The 24556-nt window shown below is 40.4% G+C and overlaps 1 protein-coding gene across 1 annotated transcript in view; it reads left to right on the top strand.

Moving 5' to 3' along the window:
• The first annotated feature begins 7620 nt into the window (after nt 1-7620).
• The window catches only part of RNF217 (ring finger protein 217), a 121370-nt gene continuing 104434 nt past the window's right edge, over nt 7621-24556 (top strand). The window contains exon 1 of the mRNA XM_059941288.1: nt 7621-9054. Within this exon, the coding sequence (XP_059797271.1) occupies nt 8179-9054 (876 nt within the window). The 5' untranslated portion in view covers nt 7621-8178. The remainder of the gene's footprint in view (nt 9055-24556) is intronic.

Raw genomic sequence — 24556 nt, 5'->3', positions numbered from 1 at the left:
ACAAATAGAACTATCCAGTACAAAGTTCCTAAATAATTTTGTGTCAGCTTATCTTTCTTGCCTCCCTCCTGTCCTTTCTCCATGCATCACATATGATCAGACACCCAGGACCACAAGCTGCCACCCAAGGCACCATATGTGATCTGCCATCATGTTTGCTCATTCAGTCCTCCTACTGAAATGTTTACTATCCTCACCAACTTCTCCATCTGTAAGAATCTAATTTATCTTCCAGGCTCTTCATAAAACTTTCTATGATCCACCAAGGCAGAAATCCCCCCTGCACTGCAACTCCCATAATCCTGAATTTACGGTTCTATACCATCCACTAAAATCTGCCTGATATTATAGTTAGGCATCACTCTTCTCCATTTAATTGCAAGATTCTTCAAGGCATGGATTGATTTACATTCACCATTTATACACCTTATACATTTCACAACAATGTACACAAAATAGGGATTGATGTCTATTGGTTAAATTGAAAATGATAATTTTAGTATTGAAATGAATCTTAGAGTCATCCAGTTCAATCTGCCCGTTTTACAGAAGTAAAAACTGAGGCCCGGAAATAGACAATGGCAAAATATGACTATGATACAGATATTAAATTACCCAGTCTTGTGCTTTTTCTATTACATAATTATGGAATAAAGCATTATTCTCATAAAGCTTATAATAACAGCTCCAAAGTCTTATAAATATAAGAAAAAAATGTAAATGAGTTAGGAATTTGTGAATAAAAAGCTTTTTAAGATACTTACATGCTGAGAAATTTTTTAAAAGTATTTGAGAAAATATTTTGCGCTTTATTGATTCCACAGTGTTTGAGAAACAGCTTGTGGTATTTAACATCCTCCAAAGGCAGCTGGGTTCTCCCATTCCAACTTGGTAGCAAGTGTGTTAAGGGATAAATAGGTAAAATTATTTGCCATAATTTAAAAATAAATGTAACTGAATGGCTTAAACTGTCAGCTTAGAACATTTCAGAATCATTTAATATTTTCCTAGATTTTGTCAAGTGAAATGTCATAATGAATTTCAAGCACCTCATAAATTAAAAGGGTCACTTACTTATCTATATTTTCTGAGACAATCAACTTTCTTGTGTGCCAAGAACAAGGTCATGAATTTTCTCTTATTCTGCTTTTATATTAAACTTGTCTTGTTCTTGCCTTAGTGGGTACTGTACCTTCTCAATGACATCTTTCTGCTTGGGGAAACGGAAACTCATAAAAGTTAGTCGATTTCTGTTTTTGCAGTGGTGTATTTCAGGAAGTTCCCATGACCACCCTCAGATTGAATAATTCTCTAGAAGGACTTTCAGAACTCAGCAAAAATGTCTACTCACAGTTATGGTTTATTACAATGAAAGGACACGGATTCAAATCAGCAACAGGCAAAGGTACATAGGGCAGGGTTCAGGAGAGGCTGGGCATGGAGCCACCAGTTGTCTCCTTCCAGTGGAGTTGTGTGGACAGTGCTTATTTCTCCCAGCAATGATGTGTGACAACATGCATGGAATTTTGCCAACCACAGAAGCTCATCAAACCCTGGTATCCAGGCTTTTTATGGGAAGTCAGTGATGTAGACATGGCAGACCATGCAAGTGGCTCAGCTTAGTTCCCAGCCCCTCCAGAGGTCAAGCTGATACCACGTGACCCAAGGACACCCTCCGCCACCCCATACATGACATTGTTAGCAGAGACTCTGTGGCATGGTTTATGTGAGGTCTAAGGTCCTCACATAAACAGAGAGACTCATTCCTGTAGTCAGGGCCTATACCTACCTTCCAGGAGCTGGCAGCAAAGACCGAAACTTTTCTTAGGCAAGGTTAATCCTTTATGACATAGGTGTCTCATACATTTAAAATATAAATCTCTAAGAGGTTAGCGTCTTGATCCTGTTGTTTTTGCTCTATACCTGCGGTTTCCAACCTGAGGTTCCAAACTTTCTCAGATTGTGGCACCCTCGTGTCTCAGTTATTTTTCATGGTGCCCTTTAATTTAGGCAAAAAGAAATTCCTAATAGTAATTAGGTCCAAACAACTCAACAGCAGTAGTTTACATGGTGTCCAACAGGTAATGCTGTGATTCCCTGAAGAATTCTAAATATCCTAAGAGTTTTAATAAACTAGAAACTAGGAGTTTACTGCTGTGCCTCAAGGCCCCTTGGCACACAGTTTGAGAACCATAGTTCTATATAACGATTAAGTCACTACAGAAGATCATATTTTCGTGGTTTCTTTCCTTTAAAAATGTTTTGTTGAGAACTAAATATGTGCAGAATGCTAGGAACTGGGCTTCCACATATAGCTAAGATATGCTCTGGCTCTGGACATCTTAAAGTGTTTCATAGATGTTATGAAGTTAAAAATGAAGGAAAATTTGGGGAACAAATTAGTAAATTGAATTTTCCAAAGTTTGACACAGGATCTAATAGACTTTCAGGAAATGGTTGTTGGACTGAATTGTAACACAATTGGGAGGACTTGCTTACCTTAACTATCACGAGTGTACATGCAAACAACATCTATTAGCACCAAATCTATTTCCCTGTTCATTAGGATGAAACTGTTTCACTCTTTAAAAAAAAAATCTTGTTTTTCTCTCTTGTCCATTATAAAAGCAACATAATATTTTAGAAATTTTAGGAAATGAAAAAAAAATCATAACCACATTACCCTTATACAATAACTCCTATTACTTTTGTCCTTATTTTATCATATACATCCCAACAAAGGTGTAATCATATATATTAGATTTTTCTTGTCTTTTTTCATTTAACATAGTTTTGTAAGCACTTCGCCATTGTTCTAAATAAATCGTCTCTAAGTTACCTTTTACTTCTTCCCAATTTGGAAGAGATTTGCTTTTCCTTTTGCTAAGAAAATCTCTACTCTTTTCAGAATTAAAGTGTCATTTTGTAAAAGTGCATCTTCAGTTCTGTTACATTGATGCTTGATTACCCTTTTGTTTGGACAAAATGATTTCCTTTACTGTGAATTACCCAGCAAGGAGGTACTGGGTACTGAGAGTTGTACAAGAAGAGATTTATCTTGCTCTTGCTTACCGAACCAATGAGGCATTCCAGTCTCAGGGCCAAGAAGGAGCCGGGCTGTAAATTTTTCTGACTCCTGCTATAAACAAAGCCTGTCAGGAGGAGGCTGTGACTTGACACCCCTTTCAGAAAGGGAAGCTGGGAAACAGAGAATACAATGCATCTCTCTCTTTATGTCACTCTGTACCTTGGGAAGAGGAGACCAGGGATTTCTAGATGCAGAGCCAGGGTTGACATCTTTCTGGTAAACCAAAGCCACCATAGTAGAAACTCTGAGTTGCCTTTAAACTCCAAGGTGACTTTTTCTGTGAGGAGGGAACGGGCTTTTCTCAGGTCAAAAAGAGTGGATCTTGCACTATTAAGTGGATCTCTTCTTAATTCAAAGAGCTTCCACAGTGAGGGCTGAAAGATGGGGTTTCCTTGGCACCATATTCATTTGAAAATGAGTCTGGGGCACTCAAATAAGTGCACCTGTATTTAGGTGCACCTGTATTTAGGAAATGAGGAATTGGTATCATAGACTTAGAAGTATTACCTATGACTGAGGTTACCTCCGAGTATTTTTAGAGCATTACTGTCACTAGAAGAGGTAATGAGGAAATTTTTTTAAAAGATGAGGAAGGAAAGCTGTTAGAACCATAACCTCAGGAATAGAGAACCATAACATGCGATGCTAAATTATATATATCCAAAGGGAATCGACAGTTAATATTTGATTTTTCCCTTTTTATCTAAAAGAATATGCTCATTAATTTAAAAGTAAGATGTTATTTACAGCATTTTTAATTTTTAAAAATCTCCTTAGAATGATTAGGGATGTAGACTCTCTCATACCCTCACTGTTAATGGGGTTATAAATTGGTGCTAAATTTCTCTGATATGTGTGCCAAAACCTCAAAATTAAATCTACTCTTTTGAGCAGCTATTTAATTTTTAGGACTTTATGCTATGGTATATTAGGAATGTACACAAAGGTTATAATACCTATTCATATATATTAAATGTTATATTGTATGTTTTCTTAAAATCATAAATAATCTACTTTTTTAAAATAAAATGGAATTAGTTAAATTGTGATGCATCTATATAGTAAAATTCTATATTGTCACAAATCATGATGATATACAGATGTCTTAATAGTGTGAAAATGGTCAGGATATATTACTAATTTTTAAAATGTAGGAAAAGGAGCATATATCATTTGACATTTTTTTATACACACAGATGTAAACACTAGAATGAAGTTTATCACTCTGTTAAAGTAGTTTAAGTGGTTATTTTGGGTAGTGGATAATAAAGTTCTTCCCTTCCTTTCTTCCTTCCCTCCTTCCCTCCTTCCCTCTCTCCTTCTCTCCTTCCTTTTTTTTCCCCCTTCCTCCCTTCCATTTGTCTTCTTTTTCCTTCCTCATCTTCCTTTTTATTCTTGGTTTCCTCTGTTTTCCAAGCATTTGGGCTTTAATTTTATAATTTGAAGGAATGTACTGTTTCATTTTATTTTTAACTTTATCTCATTTGGATTTTCCTTTGGAAGTTCGGGTGGAAAACTAAAGCGAAACAATTGTGTTGTACTAATGCCCCTTTTCCTTGATGATTCCAGGTTCTCTCCCTCCATGGGTGAAGAGGAGAGACGATAGGAGAGTGAGGACCAACATTCCACTGTGTCTTTCAGAAGCAGACCTAGAAATTCATTCCACTGTGTTCATTCCTCTTCAGGAAATGAATTAAAATATATATATATATATATATATATATATATATATATATATATACACACACATATATATTTGATAGTTGAAGGACTGATAGAAAAACAAGTCAGGTATTTGCTGTATAATTATTTCATGGTGTTTAAACATTATGTATTTTTTCTCCACAACAGTTATGAAGAAATCCGCTTTACCTTTAGTATGTAAAATTAAAATGATTCACAGCTTTTCTGCTTTTTCATAACACTTTTTAATAAATTAATAAATCTAGGGTCTTTAATTATTGAACTAAAGTCTGAATAAAAATTTTCCAGGGAAGCAAAAACAAGTCATGCTTAAAAGCCAGGATAGGAAACTTGGTAATAGAAAAAATAACGTTCAGTAATGACCAAAAGTAATTGACTATGTCAATTCTCAAACTTGACATTGTCTCCCAATATTCAAGTCTTGGTTTTAGGGAATGTGCACAGCCCATTGCAAATTACAAAACATTGAAAGTTGAAACTGGTAGCGACAGAATATTGGTGATAGAGTTTATACTGTACTAACAACTGTATACAGCCTGACATGGAGCAGTTGGTCTGAGTTTTGAGAATATTAAGCTTGTGTTAGATAAGTGAAATTTTTGCTACAGTAACTATATTTTCAATCAATTTTTTTTTAATGAATCCTATCAGTACAACTATCATAGGTGCTTCATGTGTTTCATTTTAGGGGAAATTGATAGTAGGATCACCATATTAACTTTGCATTTTAACTCCATGTTACTGGTGTCCCATGGGTCCCAGATTGAACACCAGGGGTGCTGGGCCCAGGATTGAGGCAAGTCTGAGTCTGTCTGGAGGCTGCAGATATGGCATGCCATGGTTCTATTTTCACAAACACCAGACAAATCCCATGGGGAGGAAGTCATGGTAAGGAGAAGGGCTGCAGAGCTACAGGGCAGCCTTCAAAAATCCCACTGGTGACTTGATTCAGTGTCAAGGAAAGCCACTTTCAGTGAACCAAATCTGAGGGATAAGGAACAAAATGGTGGGCACTGCAAGAACAAGTTCTTGGAACACCTACGACAAATATGTGTGGAGGAGGGAGTCCCAAAACTATGGGAAGACCTTGAGGGGTTTGATTCCTAGAGACACTGTGGAGATATACTTTTTTTTTTTTTTAATTTTATTTATTTATTTATTTATGGCTGTGTTGGGTCTTCGTTTCTGTGCGAGGGCTTTCTCTAGTTGCGGCGAGCAGGGGCCACTCTTCACTGTGGTGCGCGGGCCTCTCACTATCGCGGCCTCTCCCGTTGAGGAGCACAGGCTCCAGACGCGCAGGCTCAGTAGCTGTGGCTCACGGGCCTAGTTGCTCCGCGGCATGCGGAATCTTCCCAGACCAGGGCTCGAACCTGTGTCCCCTGCATTGGCAGGCAGATTCCCAACCACTGCGCCACCAGGGAAGCCCCGGAGATATACTTTTTTGTATCCATTATTGTTACTCTGGTCTTACTCTCAGACTGTTGTCACCCAGAAAACACGGATTACTTTTATATCCCTTTAGAAAGAATAGAAAAGTAGTTATCAGATGGCATACAAAAAAAGACACAAACGTAGGCTTCTTGTCCCTATGTTTAAAGCAATGAACACTAGGATCATTTGGAAGAAAAATAGCAGCTACTAGGAAATCAATTAGCCAAGATGAAAAAAAAAATCCCTAAATAGCATTTAATCTTCCAAATAAGAATTCTTCATTCTTGGGTCAGACTGATAAATGAGGTGGGCATTTAGACTGATTGATTAGATTCATCCATTTGTGGTGCCACTGAACATCAGACATACATGATGGACATGTTCTTTGGTGTTACCCTCCTTTCTTAGTACTGCATAGCTAGTCACCTTTCTAGCATTTGTTATCTGATTTGGAAAATATTTTAGAACAACCCAATAACAACTTCGAGATAAAAAAATTCTACACACTTCACAGCTCCTTCCTATTATATGAATGTGTAAATTGAATTCCCTCTCAAGATGAAAAAAACAAAGGTTGGCTTCCCCAAAATGTTTTCATTGGCTTTAGGGAACTAACATGCACCAGTCTGGGTGACTAATACTTCCTGGAAAATAAAGATAGATCAACACATAATTAAGTTCTGGCTCAACTATAATTGTTGTCTTGGAAACAGTTTTGGGGATAAATATGGTTGTGCTAATGAAACTTTTCATGATTTCCACCAATGATCCGGTTTATTAATTAGGCCAGACCATCTTACTACCTTAATGCTACCCATTTTGGAATATTCAAAGGGTTAAAAAAAAAAAGTTCCTAAGAGGACACTGAAAAGGAGGAAAGGGGGATAAATCTTAAATTCGTTATTTACCAGCTCTCATAAGGATTCTAGTTAAAGGAGTAGGTTAAACGTGCTTTTCGGCACTTTTGTGGGTTTCAAACATCCTTCCTACCTTATTAAGCAGAGAGCAGAGTACACACAGCATTTTGAACTAATAATTCCTAGCGTTAATTCTCTGAACTCCCTCTTTGGAGGATTTAAAATCGGACGAACGCAAGAGAAACAAGCGAAACCAAAATCCTAACTAGCCAGGGTTTTCTAGCTCTAGCTTTCAGTAAAGAGGAGTTTTGTAGGAAGTTCTGCTCAAAGCGTAGCCCGAAGGGCAGCCTGCCGGCTCTGGAGAGTTTGGTGGAGGCCGAGCGTGAACCCTGGGGGCGAGAGCGCATCCTGGTCTGAGATCACACCCACTCGGGGTGTGCGTGAGTGAGTGCGCGGTGCCCGCGCGCGTGTGTACGTGTGGGGAGGTGTGTGCCAAAGGGGTGGGGTGAGGGGCGGTGAGGAGGGCGCTAGGTGAAGCACGAGGAGCGGGAGCGGGAGGTGGCGCGCTCCGGCCTCTCCCCCAGGGGCCGCGGCGGCTGGCTCGCGCTCCGGCTGCCCCTCCTGGTGCGCGCCGCGGCGGCGCCACAGGCCCCTCGACCCTTTGACCACCGCCCTCCGGCCGCCCGGCCCCCAGCGGGGACCGGCGATGGCGCGGGACTGACGGCCTCCTCCCTCCGGACCCTTCTGTCCCTCCAGGGGCTCCCGGGGGCCGCGGCGCCGCCCCGACCTGCATGTGGGGCGGGAGCGCCGGCGGCCCGAGCGAGCGGCCCTCGGCGCTCCCGAGGCGGTGCCCGGCCGCGCGGGAGGATCAGGAGGAGGAGGAGGAGGAGCAGCGGGCCGGGCCGGGCTCCCCGCGCGCCGCCGCCCGGGAGCACGGGCTCCCCCGAGGGAGCTCGGGGCGTCCCAGCCCCGGAGGAGGGACCCGGAAGCAGAAGCGGAGCCGCGAGTCGAGCCGAGCCGCTGCCCCCGCTGCCCGCCGGCGCCGGGTGGGGGTCCCGGCGGCTGGATGGGCGGCGGCGGCTTCGGCCGCGGGCGGCGATGGGCGAGGAGCAGAGCACGGTGAGCGGCAGCGGCGGGCCCCTGGAGGCGCGGACCCCCCCTGGCGGCGCCACGGGCCACCCCGAGCCCCCGAGGCCGCCGGGGGACAGCACCGTGGCGCCTGGGCCGCGCGCCTCCTCCGCCGAGCCGAGCGGCGGCAGCTGCGGAAGCGACTCGGGCTGCTCGCACACGAGCGTCCCGGAGCCCGCGAGGAGCCGGGGGCCCCCGAGGTGGAAGAAGAACCAGGCACCGGCGCAGCCCGCAGGACTGGCCTACACCGGGCCCCTCAACCCCCAGGCTTTGCAACAGCAGCTGGCAAGGGAGGAGGAGGAAGCGGGGGACCGAAAGGAGAGAGGGGATGAACAGCAGGAGGCGCCCCCCGGCGAGCAGCCGGAGCCCCGGACCTGCGTCGGGGCCCCAGACGGACTGGTCCTGGACGTGCTGGGCCAGCGGCGCCCGCCCCCCGCCAAGAGACAAGTCTTCTGCTCTGTGTTCTGCGTGGAGAACGACCTGCCCGAGCCCCCCTCGGCGGAGCGGCTCTCGCTGCCCGCGTCGCCACCCCGGGCTCCGCCGGTGACCAACCCTCCCAGCACCCCCTCCTCCTTCCCCAGCCCCCGGCTGTCGCTCCCAGCGGACCCCCTGTCCCCCGACGGCGGCAGCATCGAGCTGGAGTTCTACCTGGCGCCCGAGCCGTTCTCCGTGCCCAGCCTGCTGGGAGCTCCACCCTACTCTGGCCTGGGTGGGGTCGGGGATCCCTATGCGCCCCTCATGGTGCTGATGTGCCGGGTGTGCCTGGAAGACAAGCCCATCAAGCCCTTGCCCTGCTGCAAGAAGGCCGTGTGCGAGGAGTGCCTCAAAGTCTACCTGAGCTCCCAGGTAACCTCAGCCCCTCTGTCCCTCCCCTGTCCTCCATTCAGCATTCCAAATCACTGGCCAGGAAGTCCAGCTCGCCAGCTCCCTGCTCACAGGAAGAGGTGATGAACACCCTTATGGAGGACCTCTATCAGTTTCTTACATCTCGGTTGTTGGTTTAAGTGTGTTTGTCTTCGCTGGTTAACTTGACTGGAATTTGACTCTGCTTGAGCTTCGAGCTTTGATTGGCAACCTAGCAGGAACAGGGTACAAGTGAATTGCCTTCTGCTATTTCTTTTATTAGATTGCAAGCAAGGAGCTTGCTCAAAGAGGAGGGCAATGCGAGTGCCTCAGAGGCCTGGTATCCCAGAAACTAACAAATAGTGGGTATAAAATAAATATGTATTGAGTTGGTGGAGAGAAGAGTTGCAATGAATGATACCGAATTTGAAATTTTGCTCCATTTAAATAATCCAGAAAAAGTGTTATTACTTTATTTATTCCTTGGCCCTGGTCCGCTTTTCAGTTTCTTTTTCCTTAGTAAAGTTGAAGTACTTTTTCTCACTGAAGTTTTATGCCAGCAGAGTGCTTTATTTCTCTGAGAGGGAACAAAACAGAAAGAGCAAAACAAAGCAAAGCAAGGCTAAGAGGCTTAACAAAACAAGTGCTGGTGAAACTTTCCTCCTCAGCTCCTTATTTGAAAACTTGTTTTTTTTCTTGGAAAGTTTAAGAGTGCAGTAGACCGGCTTTCCTTCCCTGGTGGTGAATGCGTCCTTCCAGCAGTTTTCAGTCTGTTATGTTTCTGCCAGTGTTTTGCACAATCCGGAATGCCCTTTGATCCCGTGTCTGATTGTCCTACGCCTATTCATCTTTCAAAACTCTGGCTGTTCAGGTGCCAACTTTTCCGTGAAGCCTTACCTCACCTCCAGGCCACTGCTTGTATACTTTCAAAATACTTCTGCATGTCTTGCATGCACTGAAGTTGTTCCATATGTGTCTGTTTGTCTGGCTAGACTGTATGGACAGGGTTTTACAGCCCCTGTGTCTGGTAGTTTCATGTTGGTATCCTTTCCCGTAATAGTGTTTAATAACATTGGCTGAAGCGAACTGAAGAGGATTTCACACGGTGCAGTTCCTCTGTGTATTGTGGCTAATCCATGCTTGTGTCTAGACTGAAAGTGTGTAACGTGCCCAACGGCAAACGCAAAGGGGAATTTAGACAGAATGGAATGCTACACAAACAGTGACTTGGCCAAGATGGCTGAGGTTATCCAAACGCCTGTGAGAGACTGTGATGTCTCTTTCATGCTTTATCGGCAGACAGATACTTGAAAAAGGAGGAAAGCCTGCTGTTCATTGGGTCGGTTTCTATGACATCACTGTCAAACAGCCCAACAGATATCGGTGCCATCCATGTGCAAAGCCCTGTGGTGGGATTCAGACATTCCCAAGGTATGGGCCCTGCTCCAAGGAAGTCCCCTTGTGTGTATACAAGATGTGTACACAAGAACAAGGTAGCATATAATAAGATGTAAACAGAGTAACAATATCATGTAGCACTTACTCTTAAGGGCCGGGAGTTCAAGAGAGGTGGTCATTATAGGTTGGGGTACTCTGCAGTTTGATTCCCTTAAGGTGGGTCCTTTCCCCAAAGCAAAATTTTTTTTGCCTCCATAAGTTAGTTTTAGGAAGTCAGTGTTTTGATCTCCAGTGGAGAAAGAGAAGGAATGGGGGTGGGGAGTGGGAGGGTGGCAAGGTGAGTGAAGAATCATTGCCGTGCACAACTGTGAAAAGCTCCTCTGAAGTAACATAGTATCTGAAGGTTATCGAAAGTATTTAGGATTGTATGTATGTTCCTGACCTTCTTCTAAAGTATTTGACAGAACTTTTAATAAAGAAAAAATATACTTTATTTGAAATAATAAACAACAACAAAAAGATGAATCATGCAGGCCAGGCATGCTTCCACTTCAGGGCTTTGTGTGTGTTGTTCCTTGTGCCTGGACTATCCCCCTGGAGTCCCCCCCACCCCCCATCCCCTTGCTTACTCCTTACCCTTCTCCCTTTCAGGTCTGTATGCAGATGTCGCCTGTGTGACCTTCACTGACCACCTTTTTGGTGGTCACCCAAAGTTGAGCCTCACCCAACACTCTAGATCTCCTTTCCAGCTATTTATTTTCTCCATAGTGATAAAAATACTCTGTCTTGTACTTATGCAGTTGATTTCCATGAAGACAGGAGTTTTCACATGATTTGTTCCCTACTGTGGCTTTGGCACCTAGAATGTTGTCTGACACATAACAGATGCTCAACTAATTAGTTATTGAGGTTATGAAGAGCTGAGCGACAAAGAGATGATGAAACTGCCCCCAGAAACCACGGCTAGAAGGAGGTGATCTGCTTGAGCACTGAATTCTACTCTGAGATTCTTGATGTTTTAAGACAAAAGACAAAGACTTAAAGTAGACAAAAATAATAGGTTTGCTAAGTTTGTTATTAAACTTAGAATTAAAGAGTTTTAAAACAAACTCTTAGCTTATACAAAAATGGCATTTCTTTCACTTGCATAAAACTAGGCCTGTGGTTATAATTCTGATCTGTGTTAATGATAAGGTCCCTTCTACTTAAAGAGGCTGTGTTTCCACATCACTTAACCTCTCTGTGTCTTAATTTCCTCATCAATGAAATGGGATTGCAGACCATGATCTGTAATGACACACCAATTCTAAAGCAAAATAAAATCAAACTGCAGAGTTGTTTTGTTGCATTACTGAACCAGGTCAAAGGGCATGGAGAGTGCCCTCTTTCTCATTTTATAAGGCTTCTTGGTTTTGACAGAAGTAAATCTGTCAAGCTTGAACATGCAAGACTCTTTAAGACCTTTTAAAGTAAAATGATATATTTGAAATAAAAAGTTATTAGTGACTTTTTTCATCATCTTTTGGATCTGTGCCAAATAGTGTATTATTTAACATCATTTAAGAAAACAAAGCAGAGTCCCTATTAAGCATTTTATGCAAACATTAAAAATGCATACTAAATGTGAGTTGGAATATTGCCTGGTTAAATTAATATTCTTCTAAAAGGAGATGCTGAGTTCTTTGAAAGAAGGTACAAAGTTGGAAGACAGGAATGCAGGTTTTTAGATGATAAATCTTATTTCCATTAGTGCCGTGGACTGAATGTGTGGCAAAGGCTGATAGATAGGTGTCTTCATTATTTCAGTGCAGACATAGGGTGGTGACTTAAATACCTCCATACTGTGTTTTAAAAATAATAGTTTTAGTTTTTCAAAACATAATTCTTCTTCAGTTATCACTGTGACTGGGGCTGTTGGAGAATCCTTCTTAGTGGAATGACTTTACTGGCCGATAGGTACCATCCAGTTTCCAGTTGCCATGGTGAAGGATTGAACTGATACATTATAATCTTTGGCACTTAACATAGGGGAGTTACTTAAAGGCTCTAGAGTACCATGATGGAGATAGTGGGAGTTTAACTGGTTTGTGTTGCCTGGGTACATAAATCTTTGGTACATAAATTTTAGAAGTACGTTTCCTAGTAACCTAAGTGTGCATGTATGACCATGGCTTAGAGCACACAATCCCAAGGATGTCTGCAGTCTCCTGCAGGTCGCTGGGCCATTCTGAGTACTGACCTCAGCTGGTTTGGCCTTTTCCACATTTTCTAGGAGGAAAGATTGTTGCTTTCCTTCTTTCATAGAATGATATTGCACTCATTTCAAAAATCCTCCACAGGTATCTTTCTTTTATGATTTTGGTTTGAGACAGTAAAATATGTTATGATGTGAAATATTAATAGTTAGTCCTTTACATAAAGAAAGAAGAGAATTGGGCATGCTAAGGGCTTTCTAAAGGTAACAGCTGTTGCAGCTTTCATCACTCTGCTTCAAAGTGCTCGCGATTGGCAGATGCATATGACTTGGAATGTACACACCTGTCAAATGAGTATTAATAGAGACAAGCAACACATTTCTTCTGCAGTTTGTGAACAAAACAGCTGCTAGATGGTAATGTCCTAGAATGACTGTCTACCATAGTCACCCTCGAATCAGTGACCTAGGGATGAAAGCTTCTGTATCCTATTATTAAACTCTGAGTCATCCAGACTTTTATGGGTAAAAGTGTAACCTACTTTTTCCCTTTAAACCTTAAAACAACCTGGATATTTTTAGAATCTGTCCCGTTCAATATGGAGTTTGCATGCAGCCGTCTTCACACAGGTAATTTACAGATCCTATCATGCCAGGTGTGATTTTGGTAGTCTTAAAAATGTGAAGAATAAAAGAGACTGACCTCTGTTAAATCACTCTGAGAATTTGAAAAGTGAGAATTCAGGCATATGTAAGCTTATTTTTTTGTGTACAGAATGAGTGTGTGTGTGTGTGTGTGTGTGTGTGTGTGTGTGTGTGTGTGTGTACTGCGGGGCTGTGGTAACATTTGCTTTTATACCTTCCTGACTCATGCACTTACTTATTTTCCTCATCTGACTCTTTACTGATATCTCTTTTAATAATTTCTTCATTTCTCTTTAATAATTTCTTTTTTCTCTTACTTTTCAAAATTTGATTTTAAGTAGTACTTGATTTCTGCGGAGGAATCAATCCCCTATCAAGGGTTCATCTCTGGGCCAGCAGGACCTGGTCCAGGCACTGCCTGGGTGTCTTCCTTCCCGTCGCTTCCAGCATCTGGAGATGATGACACCACGTGGAGAAACCCTGCATTGTGCTCCACTGCCTACAAGATCTCAAATAACATGACTAGTACTACTTACCTCGGGCGTCAACTGAAACCTTTACAGTAGTGATTTTTTTTTTTTTCTCCTAGAGTAGATAGAGCTCAGCTTTTACACTTGAAGGCTCTTCCTTACTCCTCATGTGAGAGACAGCAAAAGGAGAACGTTAGGACTTCAGCTCCCAGCTTTTCGTTAAGAGTTTGTGATGGGGATGTAGACAGATACTTGAGTCATAATTTCTTATAATTAACTTTTTCATTTGTTAATGTACCATTTACACATATAACAAACATTTATTGAGTACCTGTGTGTCAAGGACCATGAGATAATCTATAAATGTATTAAATGCCCCCAAGGAGCCATCTTAGAGACTAGTTGGCAGTGTTTCTTCCAAGCTTTATCTTCCAAGCATAAATAAGCTTTCCTTTAAGTTCTCAGACAGCTGTGGGTCTCCCCTCTTCTGCTGCCTTTCTGGGAGGATTTTCTTAAGCCGATTCTGGAATACCAGTTAACCTTTTAGTAAGCATATTACTATTCCTCCTATTATGTTTATTTCAAAGTAATTAATCCACTCATTACTTTTTTCTTAATAAACATTTCTCAGAGTTCTTTATAATTGTGATAAATAGAAATTAGTTAATACTTTGCTTCTTTCAAAATATTTATTACCTTTGCTTAAAAGAAAACATAATTTTGCTAAGTTTGTTTTGGATCATTCTTGACAATGTGGCAAATCTTTAAAGTTATGATACTTCCAAAGAATTGGGTTTTTTTGTTCAAATTCACTGTGTCAGAAGGGTTTTATGTGATAAACGAAATGAACCTTCCCAAATCAAGTTCTGTCTTAAAACAAAAATTCAGTGTCTGCAGGACAATTAATTCCTAGAATAATATTCTCTTTCAATGTTATCAGTACTATTTGCCCTATCAGTTTTGGGTAATTACACTTGAGTTTCCACAAATAATAACAACCATTAATTGAACATCTATATTCCAAGCATTTTTACACATGTTTTATTATTTAATTTTAATTCCCTTACATATTAAATACTTATTACATATGAGATACTGTTGGAGGTGTTGGGGATACAGAGAACAGTAACAGATAAAGCCCCTTACTTCATGGGGTTTATATACTAGGCTGGGGAGAGATTGATAATAAAATAAGTAAATTATTTTGTATATTAGGAGATAATAAGGGCTATAGAGAAAGAAAAACAAGGGAAGGGTGATAAGAAATATTGGGGAGGAGGTTTTTCTTTATATATTTATAGTGTTTTTAGGAGTTGTCAGGGAGGGTTTATTTTACAAGGTGACTTTTGAGCAGAGATCTTTCTGACGGCCGTGAGAGAGCAAACCATGAGGATATCTAAGGGAACAGCAAGTATAAAGTTCCAGAGACAGGAGCATACTTGGGGGGGGTTCCAGGAATGGCAAAAAGATCCATGCGGCTGAAGCATAGGGAATGAGGTGGTGAGCGATAAGAAGAAACCAGCAGGAAGAGTGGGAAAAGCTGATCGGAAAGGGCTTTAAGGCCATAGAGAATTTGTGTTTCCTCTGAATCAGATCGGCAGCTGTAAGATGGTTTTGAGCTAATCAGATATGACTTTACCTTTATGAGAAAGTACTCTGGCTCTCTGTGGAGAATATACTATGCGAGTCAAGAATGGAAGTTAAAAGACCAGTTAGAAGACTATGGCAGTAAGCCAGAGGAGAGGTGTGACAGTTCAGACTAGGGTGATAGAGGTGAATATGGTTTGCACTGGTGGAATTTTGAATATATTGTGACAATAGAGCTGACAGAATGTGCTGATGATTGGGTGTGGGATGAGAGAAAAAAAGAGTCCAGGATGACTCAGGTTTTGAGCCCAAGCAATTAGAAGAATGGGTTTGTCATTTAATAAGGTGAGGAATACTGTAGGAGGACTAGTTTTAAGGAGAATCAGGAGTTCATGCTAAGTTTGAAAAGGTATTTAGACATTCATAAAAGGATGTTGAATAGGCAGTTGGTGTGTGGCATTCAGCAGAGCGATCTTAAGAAGATGTAAATTTGAACATTTTTGACATATAGATGATATTTAAAGCCATGAGACCAGATGAGGTCACCTGTGGCGTGATAGTTGATAGGGAAGGATTGAGGACTGAGTCTGGGCATACCAGTGTTTGCAGATATAGAGTCTGGGACATATGAAAAAACCAGCAAAATGTCTGAAAGGGAGAGGCCCAGATAGGCAAGAAAAAAACCAAGGCAGAGTGGTTACCCAAAGGCCAAACAAAGGTGATGTTTTAAAAAGGAAAGAGTCATCATTTTTGTCTAATGCTTCCAATAGTTTCAGCGGGATAAAGATTAAAATTGACCATTGGATTTCCCAACAAGGAGATTATTTGTAAGTGTGAACAGTGCTGTTTTCATTGGCACTGGTGGGGGTGGCTTTCTGATTAGAATGGGTTCAAGAAGACAGGAACAGTTCAGTTTCTGTACTGTAGGTAGTAGAATGTTACGTGAGGAAACTCAAGGTTAGAGAGATTAAATAACTCGCCCTAAATCACACAGCTAGGAAATGGCAAAGGTGAGATTTCAACTCAGGTCCATTTGGCTCTAAAACCCAAGGTCTTTTTACAGTCTTTGCATTTATTATCTTATTTATAGGTTAAATATATATTTATTTCATTTTTCTTTTAAGTTTATATCTGTATTGTACAAAATCACAAGTCTTCCAGTCCAAGAAGAAACTTAATTACATGTTTTGAGGAAGTGGAAGTCTCTTGCCCAGATTTAGATCCAGATAAAGATTTCTACCAAAGTCAGCCTCATCTTCATGTACGAAAATCAAGAGGAGTTTAGTTTAGAGGAGCTATGATTTGACTTACTATTAAGTTTTAATGGCAGCACACTCTCCCGTTTTCTTCCTAATTCTCTTGGCCATTACTTTTTGTTTCCGTTTGAGCTTTTTCTTATGTTACCATCGCTTAATGTTGGTGTCTACATGGTCCTATATTAAACCCTCTCTCTCCTCTCCTCACACTGTGTACTAGTCGTGGGGCCATGTCGTCCACTCCCATGGTTTTAGGTAACACCTATATGCTCTTGACTTCCAAATCTTTGTCTCTAGCCCGGATGACTCTTCTCACCTGCAGTACCAGGTAGCTGTTTGTCTCCTCGACATTGCCACCTGCATGTACTACCCACAGCCACCTTAAACCTCTCAGGATGAAATCTCCCTTTCCTCCTCTTCCTTCCCACACCCCTAAAGCTTTGCCCTTCCTTTGGGCTTCTGTGTTTCCATCAGTTATACCCAGGCCAAAAACTTGGGCATCGTCCCTGAATTCTTCCTCTCCCTCACCCCCCAGATCTAATTAATCACCAAGTTCTTTCAGTTCTACCTCCTGAAATTATTTTTATATTTTCTCTACTCTACTTTTCTTCATTTCTACTGGCATTTGCTCAGGCCTCCACCATTTCTCTTCTGGATTCCAACCACAGCTTCCTGCTTGGTCCTAGTGCTCCAATCTTGACCATTTCCAATCTGTCCTTCCCACTACAGTCAGCATTGTCTTTTAAAATGCACGACTGGTCTTAGCATTCCCCTTCTTTGCCTTTCAGTCTGCCTGTTGCTTGTAGAATAGAATCTAAACATGATTTACATGTGCCTGAGTGATCTAACTCCTGTTTACCACTCTTAACTTTGTTTCTCATCAAGTACCCCCCTAAGCCTATAGCCATACTAAACTTCTTTTTGTTTCTTGAGCACTCTATGACACTCTTAATTATGATCCTTTAGTTTAGTGACATTAGGTTCTATCTTGGGGGGGTCTACTTTTTTTGCCACACTCCCCCAACTCTGTTTGACTCTTTCACACTGATTCATTCTTCTATCTTAGCTTAGACATTTCTTCCTTCGAGAATTCTTCTTGCCCCCCTATATCTGGATTAAGCATCCTTCCTATATTCTGTGACAACTCTTTGACTCACTATAAGATTCTTCTCATTTCACTATATATAAATCACCTGTTTCCTGCTCTATGCTCCCATTAAACTGTAGAGCTTGATGCATGCAGAAACCTTATTCATTTTTTTTTTGATTGATTTCTTAGCTCTTGGTTGGCATATTGTACACATGAAATGAGTATTTGTATAGTGGACTTATGTAGTTAGTCTATAAATAATTAATAAATCAGAGGCTAGTTGTCAATATAGAGAGTATGAGAATAGATAGCCAAGTTGGTATTTAAAGTGAAAATCTCAACATTTCATTATCTTGCTTAAACACCTACAAGACCTTCCCATTGCTGTACAGAAAGAGTCCAGTTCATAACACTGATGATGAGGTTTGGCCTCTGCTCTCTTCAGTCTCTTCTCTGTCCCTCCAGCTCTACATCAGACGTGTGTCAGGCGTGTAGCCTTCCCTCTGTTAATTTTCCTCTTCTTTCAGATGTCAGCCATCCTTGGGTCTCCAGACTGAATCAGTCCTGCCATTTATGCTTTTAGAGTCCTTTTTACTCTGCAACCATTGTATCTTTATCCCCTTTTGTAATTATATGTTTGTGTGATTATTTGATGTTTGATTAATTATCTCCCCTTCCCCACTATTATTTGAGCTGCTTTTATAACTAGCATTTAGCATGGAGCCCAGAATAGAATAGGTGCTCAATAAGTATTTGTTAAAAGACTGAGTGAATGATTGATAGTAAATTATAGTAAGTTTAGGTTGGTAGGAAAAATAAGGTAAGATTTTTGAACCTGAATTTTTGATATCTTATTTCACAATAGATTTAAAATTTTAATGCAACAGAATGCTATGGCCTGAGTCTTTATCCTGGCACCCCACCTATCACTGAGATGCTTCTTTAATTATAAAACCTTTTCTGGTTACTATGTCTTTTGCTTAACAAATTCCTCCGGAACCTGGGGACTTAAGACAACCATTTTTTTTTTTTTTGATCATGGCATGTGGGTCAGGAATTTGGGAAGGGCTCAGCTGGTCAGTTCACACTTGGGGCTTCTCATGCAGTTGTAGTCAGATGTCAGCTTGCTCACTTGGCTGTCAGCTGATGCTGGCTGGCCTTTGTCAGGATGCTCAGCTGCGGCTGTGTACAGAAGTGCCTACATGTGGCCTTGACAGCAAGATAGTCTCAGGGAAGTGGGCTTCTTACATGGAGGCTGGCTTCCCCTGGGGCAAGAGTCTCAAGTAAGCCAGGTGGAAGCTGCATGATCTTTTCTGTCTTAACTTTGGAAGTCACTCAGCATCACCAGGGCAAAGGAGGTGCTTTCATAGGCTGCCTAGATTCAAGGGGAAGAGACTTAGACCCCAGCTTTTTTTGTGAACATGTAAAAGAATTTGGGGCCATATTTTTAATCCACCATACTACTTCAGACAAAAATCAGGAATGTTGTGAATTTAGGTAGTAAAGGTTTTGAGCCTGAATTTTAATTTGTTTGTTTGTTTTTTTAATTTCATGTCTTTTCAATCATTTAATTACATATTTCCTATTCATATCATTATATTGATTTTATACTTTGGTGTTGTGGGTCTTTTTGGGCTTTATCCTTGAATAATTTAACAGTAAAGCTTCATTTAGTTTTAAGTAAAGCTTACATAAAAGATGTTCCCTTTTAAAATTAAATATTTTAGATAATTCCATTGTAACTGAAATATCTTGAGATCAGGGTCAGCTTCTAATTATTAACACCACTTAAAATTATTCTACGTAATGTAATTTCCATTATATCAAAACTTTAGCTTCATTAGAGGTTAAAATATTATTTGAAAAGATTGAATACCTTGCTGAATAAAGAGAGTTGGTGTAACAGATAGTTTTTGTAGTCCAGTGATATTCTATACAGAAATTATATTATATTTAATGATACCTAAGCATTAACCACCCTAGTTAACCTTTGTTAAATTGACCCATTGTTGGTTTTTTATTGTTTATGATATTCCAACTTGGCTGATTTTATCATTTGATTAACGTCCTCTCAAATAGGTAAGCCTTACGTTTCCAGAACCAAACATGTTGTGCTCAGAAATCTCTTCCTGGTTGAGGATATGTGCACCCTGAAACAAAGGAGGTGTATTGCTTTTATGATGGGCCTTTTTCTTTTCCCCCAGCTGACGTAACTAAATTCTGCGCTTATGCATTCATGTGAATGACTGATCCCTTTTTAAATCTTCCTAAGCTGTTTGCCTCAATGATATTCTCTACTGTAAGATTCAGAGGCTAATTATAGGCTACCTAGCAAATTACTTCCCTTTTTGTGATGTTGATTCTTGCCTTATTTCCTCACTTGATTATTGGACATATTCAGTGTTCCTGAATCTCCAAGATGTAAGAGGCAAGTTAAATCACCGCAGCTTTTTCCTCTGGTTGCTTAACAATTTAAAACAGCAGGTAAAATAAAACAATTGGCCATAGTATTTCACTAGTGTTTTGTTTCCTTTGATAATGCCATTTTTCCTAATGTTTACAGTTTAGTTTATTATTAGTTTATGTCTAAGTAGAGCTGTTGGGTCAAATCAGAAATGACTTTGATATGGCTAGATCTTAGTGTACCATGTTTGTATGAGCATATGACCTCGGTAGGGAAAGTGAGTTTCTTTCATTAGTTCTATAGAGAGTAGGGGGGGTTTATTCTTCTGCTAGAGATGCCCTTGGTGGGAAATGATAGGTGCAATCCCAAGAGTTCTAATTTAATCCTACTTTTAACTAGTCTTACTATTAACTTTAGTGTTTTTTTTCTTATATTACCATTTTTCCTCCTCAAGATTGTTTGTTTGTGAAAGAAACATTTTGAAAATAATAGGCTCCTAAAAATAAAAGAAATATTCTGTGTTCAGTGTGCTGGTGCTTTATGTTAAAACTGTGTGTGTGTGTGTGTGTGTGTGTGTGTGTGTGAACGTCTCAAGTTTATTTGTGTGTTACAAGAAGATTATTTGCTGGTCTTGATTTGTAAAAATCTTAGTATAGTCATTCAGGTAAATTCATGTATTCCAGGTTTAGTTTGAATCAACCTAAAATAGATGTCCCTTGAGCTTACCTTTTTTCTGTTGTTAGTTTTTAATATGTCACTTTGTGAGTCACTGAGGGCTTCACCTTTAGGATAAAGGGAGAGTTTAGAGGAATGCTTGAAAAGAAAACATTTGAAACAATAGTAATTCTTTTCCCAAGAGTTTGCTTCTTTTTTTTTTTTTTTTCAGTTTTTAGGATTTCTGAAAAATACTGTTTGTCCAGATATGCTTTTCTCTTTAAAAATCACTACAAACTTACAAAATTTGGAAATAGAATTTTCAATCTTGCTTGAAAATTACCCAAATGAATTGCTTCAGAGAGTTTTGACCCACTTGTTTAAAAAATAGCACTTTATGATTAGCTGCAAGAATAGCTGATTGACATTAGGGAAGATGTACATCTACTAGCTGAATTTCATCAGCAATCTTTGAATACTTGGCAGGTGAGATGTAAAAATAAGTATAATGATTTAGTAAGCCCAGGCAACAGGTATTTTTTTTTTTTTTGCCTCTCTGTGTCTGTGTGTGGTGCTTTTTCAAGCAATATATCAAAATAAATTGAACATAGACCTTAGAGACCCAGTGTCACTAAGTGCTGAACAAAGATTTTTAAAAATAAGAAAGCTGGTTCTAACACATTGCTTTCGCAATTATTATTAATTCTATTAGTGATGATAAGATGTTTTGTATCATTAATTAATACAATAAAATTAAGATTCAGATGTTAAAAAAAATCACTGGAACTTTTGGATTCTTTTGGCTTGTTATAATCTAGATGGATTGGACAAAACCTTGTTGGTTTGCTCAGGGTGCTAATGAGGTCAAGGTAAAGCAGGCCATCTCATCACAGGCTGGTTAAGGACGCTGATCTGGGACCATAACCCTACCCTTAACCCTGCACAGTCAGATATAAAGTGTCTGCTTCTGATCATAAGACTGTAGCTGAGACAAGATGGAAGAATTACTATTAATCATCTCATCACCACTTCTGGAAAAACACACGACAAAAAAAGTTCTACTAGATAATTGGTGAGTTGCAGAGAACTTTACGTAGAGAAATCTTTTCAAGTGGACAAGACTTTCCTTTCTTTCACTGTAGTCACACTGTAGAAGATCTGTTCTCTAGTACTCAGTAGGTTTAAGGGAATCAAAGGGGAGGGGGAACTAGAGCATTCTTATTCTCTTAAAAACATTTACTGAGCACAAAATATTTGTTTAGAGCTATGCTGATCACTATGAGAAGAGACAGGGTAGTCTATGATCCATCCTCAGTGAGTTTAGAAATTCAATAGGTGAAAAGTAAGCTGTCCAGCAAATATTAGGGCAAGTTTATAATTACATTGTGTGATGCTGATTGTTGACTTAAGTGGTTCTAGGAAGAGAAAGCTGTGTTTATCGGAGTAGAAAAAGTTGGAACTTGGCTAGTATCTAAAAAGTGGTGGTTGTTGCACAGGGAGAGTAGAAGGGAGTTAGGGGTGGGGCGTGTCTCCAAGTGAGATGGGGTGAGCAAGCACACGTACACACTCAAAATTACATTTGTGGAAATAAAGAGGGAGGGCGTGCAAGTCACCCTGGCTAGAGAGAGGGGTTGGGAAGGACAGTATGGCAAATACAGGTAGAGAGGTGAGAGCTGAATGGTGAGCCAGAGTCTGGAACAGAGGCTTCAGTACAGAGCAGAGCACCACGGGCAGCTGGACGGAGCATCCCTCTGCAAAGCCAGACCCATGGGCGTGCTGTGTCTCAAGAACAGGGAACAGAGGGAGCCTGGTCAGAGATGGCTCATCGAGGGAGATGTGGGTCAGATCACGTACAGCTGTGATGCCCCTCTGTGGAACTGGTGCTTTATTCCAGCTGTAATAAGAAGTCATTGGAAAGTTTAGTAGAGCTGTCAAATGATAATTAATGCTCCGAAAAGAGTCTGGCTTCAGTGTGGAGAATAAACTGTGTTTGGGGGGTGAGGTGGCAGGAAGAGAAGCAGGGAAATGGGTTAGGAGGCGTCTGCAGCAGTCCAGGGCAGAGATGACAGTGGTCTGCACTAGTGTGGAAATGGTTCTGTCTCCTGTCCTAGCACTTAGTGGCTTTTGGTTTTAAAAGGTGCAGAGAGTGCCTTGCCTTTGGTCTAGTAGAATGTCCTGCCAGTCCTTGCAGCCTTTAATGTTCAGAGGTCCACGTTGTATAACTCTGGACCAGCTGCCGTCTTTATCTTTCAAGCAGTGTATGATCAACCTCTGTTCAGCTTGATTCCCTCTTGCATTTTGCCTGTCTGCAATGGGTTTGTTTGTTTGGTTTTAATTGTTTGGTTCCAGAGACACCATGTAGAAAATCACTGACCGAAAAATATGAAAACATCTTTTGAATAGGTGTCCATAGTTGTTATTTTACTGATTGTCAGAATCAATTTATCAAAGAAGTTGAGCTATTTTCTGCTACCTACTTTTTTGCAATTTGCCGTTCTTAATCTTTCCTCATTTTATGCTCACCAGTTTGCTTACGTCATTACTTAAAACAAATAGGAACTCCCACCCTCCCCTTCCCACAGATGGCGAAGGTCTCACTGGTCCACCAGTAAGTTCTGAGAGGAAGTTATGATTATTTCATAACTCTATTTAGTTCTTGTCCTTATGGTTTTGCATTGTTTTGAATGACTGTCCTTTGCTTCCTCAATTAATTCTTATTTTATTACACTCATCTCTTACTCCTAATTCTTGTTTTTGTAACAGTATTCTCTTTGGGTGTCAGTTCCACTTCCTCTACCTTTAATGGGAAAGGCCCTGGGGTCATTGCTTAACTGTACGATGGCTGTTTTATTTTGATTGTGGTTGTCCTTTTCTTTGTTTTTAGTAAGGGTACACTGATAAAGTAATTACTTAAACAAAGATTTGCTTTGTTGATTTTATGCTGAGTAACTGAGTTCCCCCTCTCTCCTATATGAACCTTCATTTGTTTATTTCAGAGTCCTGAAGTGTTTCCTCTAATTACATTCTATTATTCATCATAGAACCAGTAATATTTCAGTTGGAGGTAATAAAATATCGATTTTTTAAATTATTTATGAGAAAACCTCAAGTATTTATCTTTAAAATAGATTTGTTCCATGTGTGGGTTGTGTAAATTTTAGAAGAATATAAACCTTATGCATTTGTATCATGACAGGTTTTTCAGTTGTCTTGCCATGTAACACCTCTGGATAAAAGTGATTTAAAGACCAGTAGTGTTTACTAAATTTAAAATATTTTCAAATTAGGTAGTGTGAGCAATCACAGATATCGGGTAGCATCTAGGAGTACTTTGTTTATAAAACAATTTGAGAAAAATTTAAGTAGTTAGAAAAGTTGGACTTTATAGTTTATGTTTAGAACATCCATTAAGTTTGTAATACTTCAATTGTTTGCAAAGAATTTAGCTCTTTTTTTTCCTCTGTATTAATCTTCTTGTCAAGAACAACTCATTTCAATGTCAATTCATTATTTTTCCTCTATAAATATGAATGGGATTTAATTTTGTATCCCAACACTTCAACATTTTTTCTTGGAAGTACCTATTTTATTTTATTTTTTTAAACAATTAATTTATGTTTTTTAAAATTTTATTTATTTATTTTTGGCTGCATTGGGTCTTTGTTGCTGCACGCAGGCTTTCTCTAGTTGTGAAGAGCGGGAGCTACTCTTTGTTGCGGTGCGAGGGCTTCTCACTGCGGTGGCTTCTCTTGTTGTGGAGCACGGGCTCTAGGCATGCGGGCTTCAGTAGTTGTGGCGCGTGGGCTT

Source organism: Balaenoptera ricei, chromosome 12 (genome assembly GCF_028023285.1).
Source record: "Balaenoptera ricei isolate mBalRic1 chromosome 12, mBalRic1.hap2, whole genome shotgun sequence".
NCBI lineage: Eukaryota > Metazoa > Chordata > Mammalia > Artiodactyla > Balaenopteridae > Balaenoptera > Balaenoptera ricei.
Note: the sequence above shows the minus strand (reverse complement) of the source record. Positions and strands in the feature narration are given on the sequence as shown.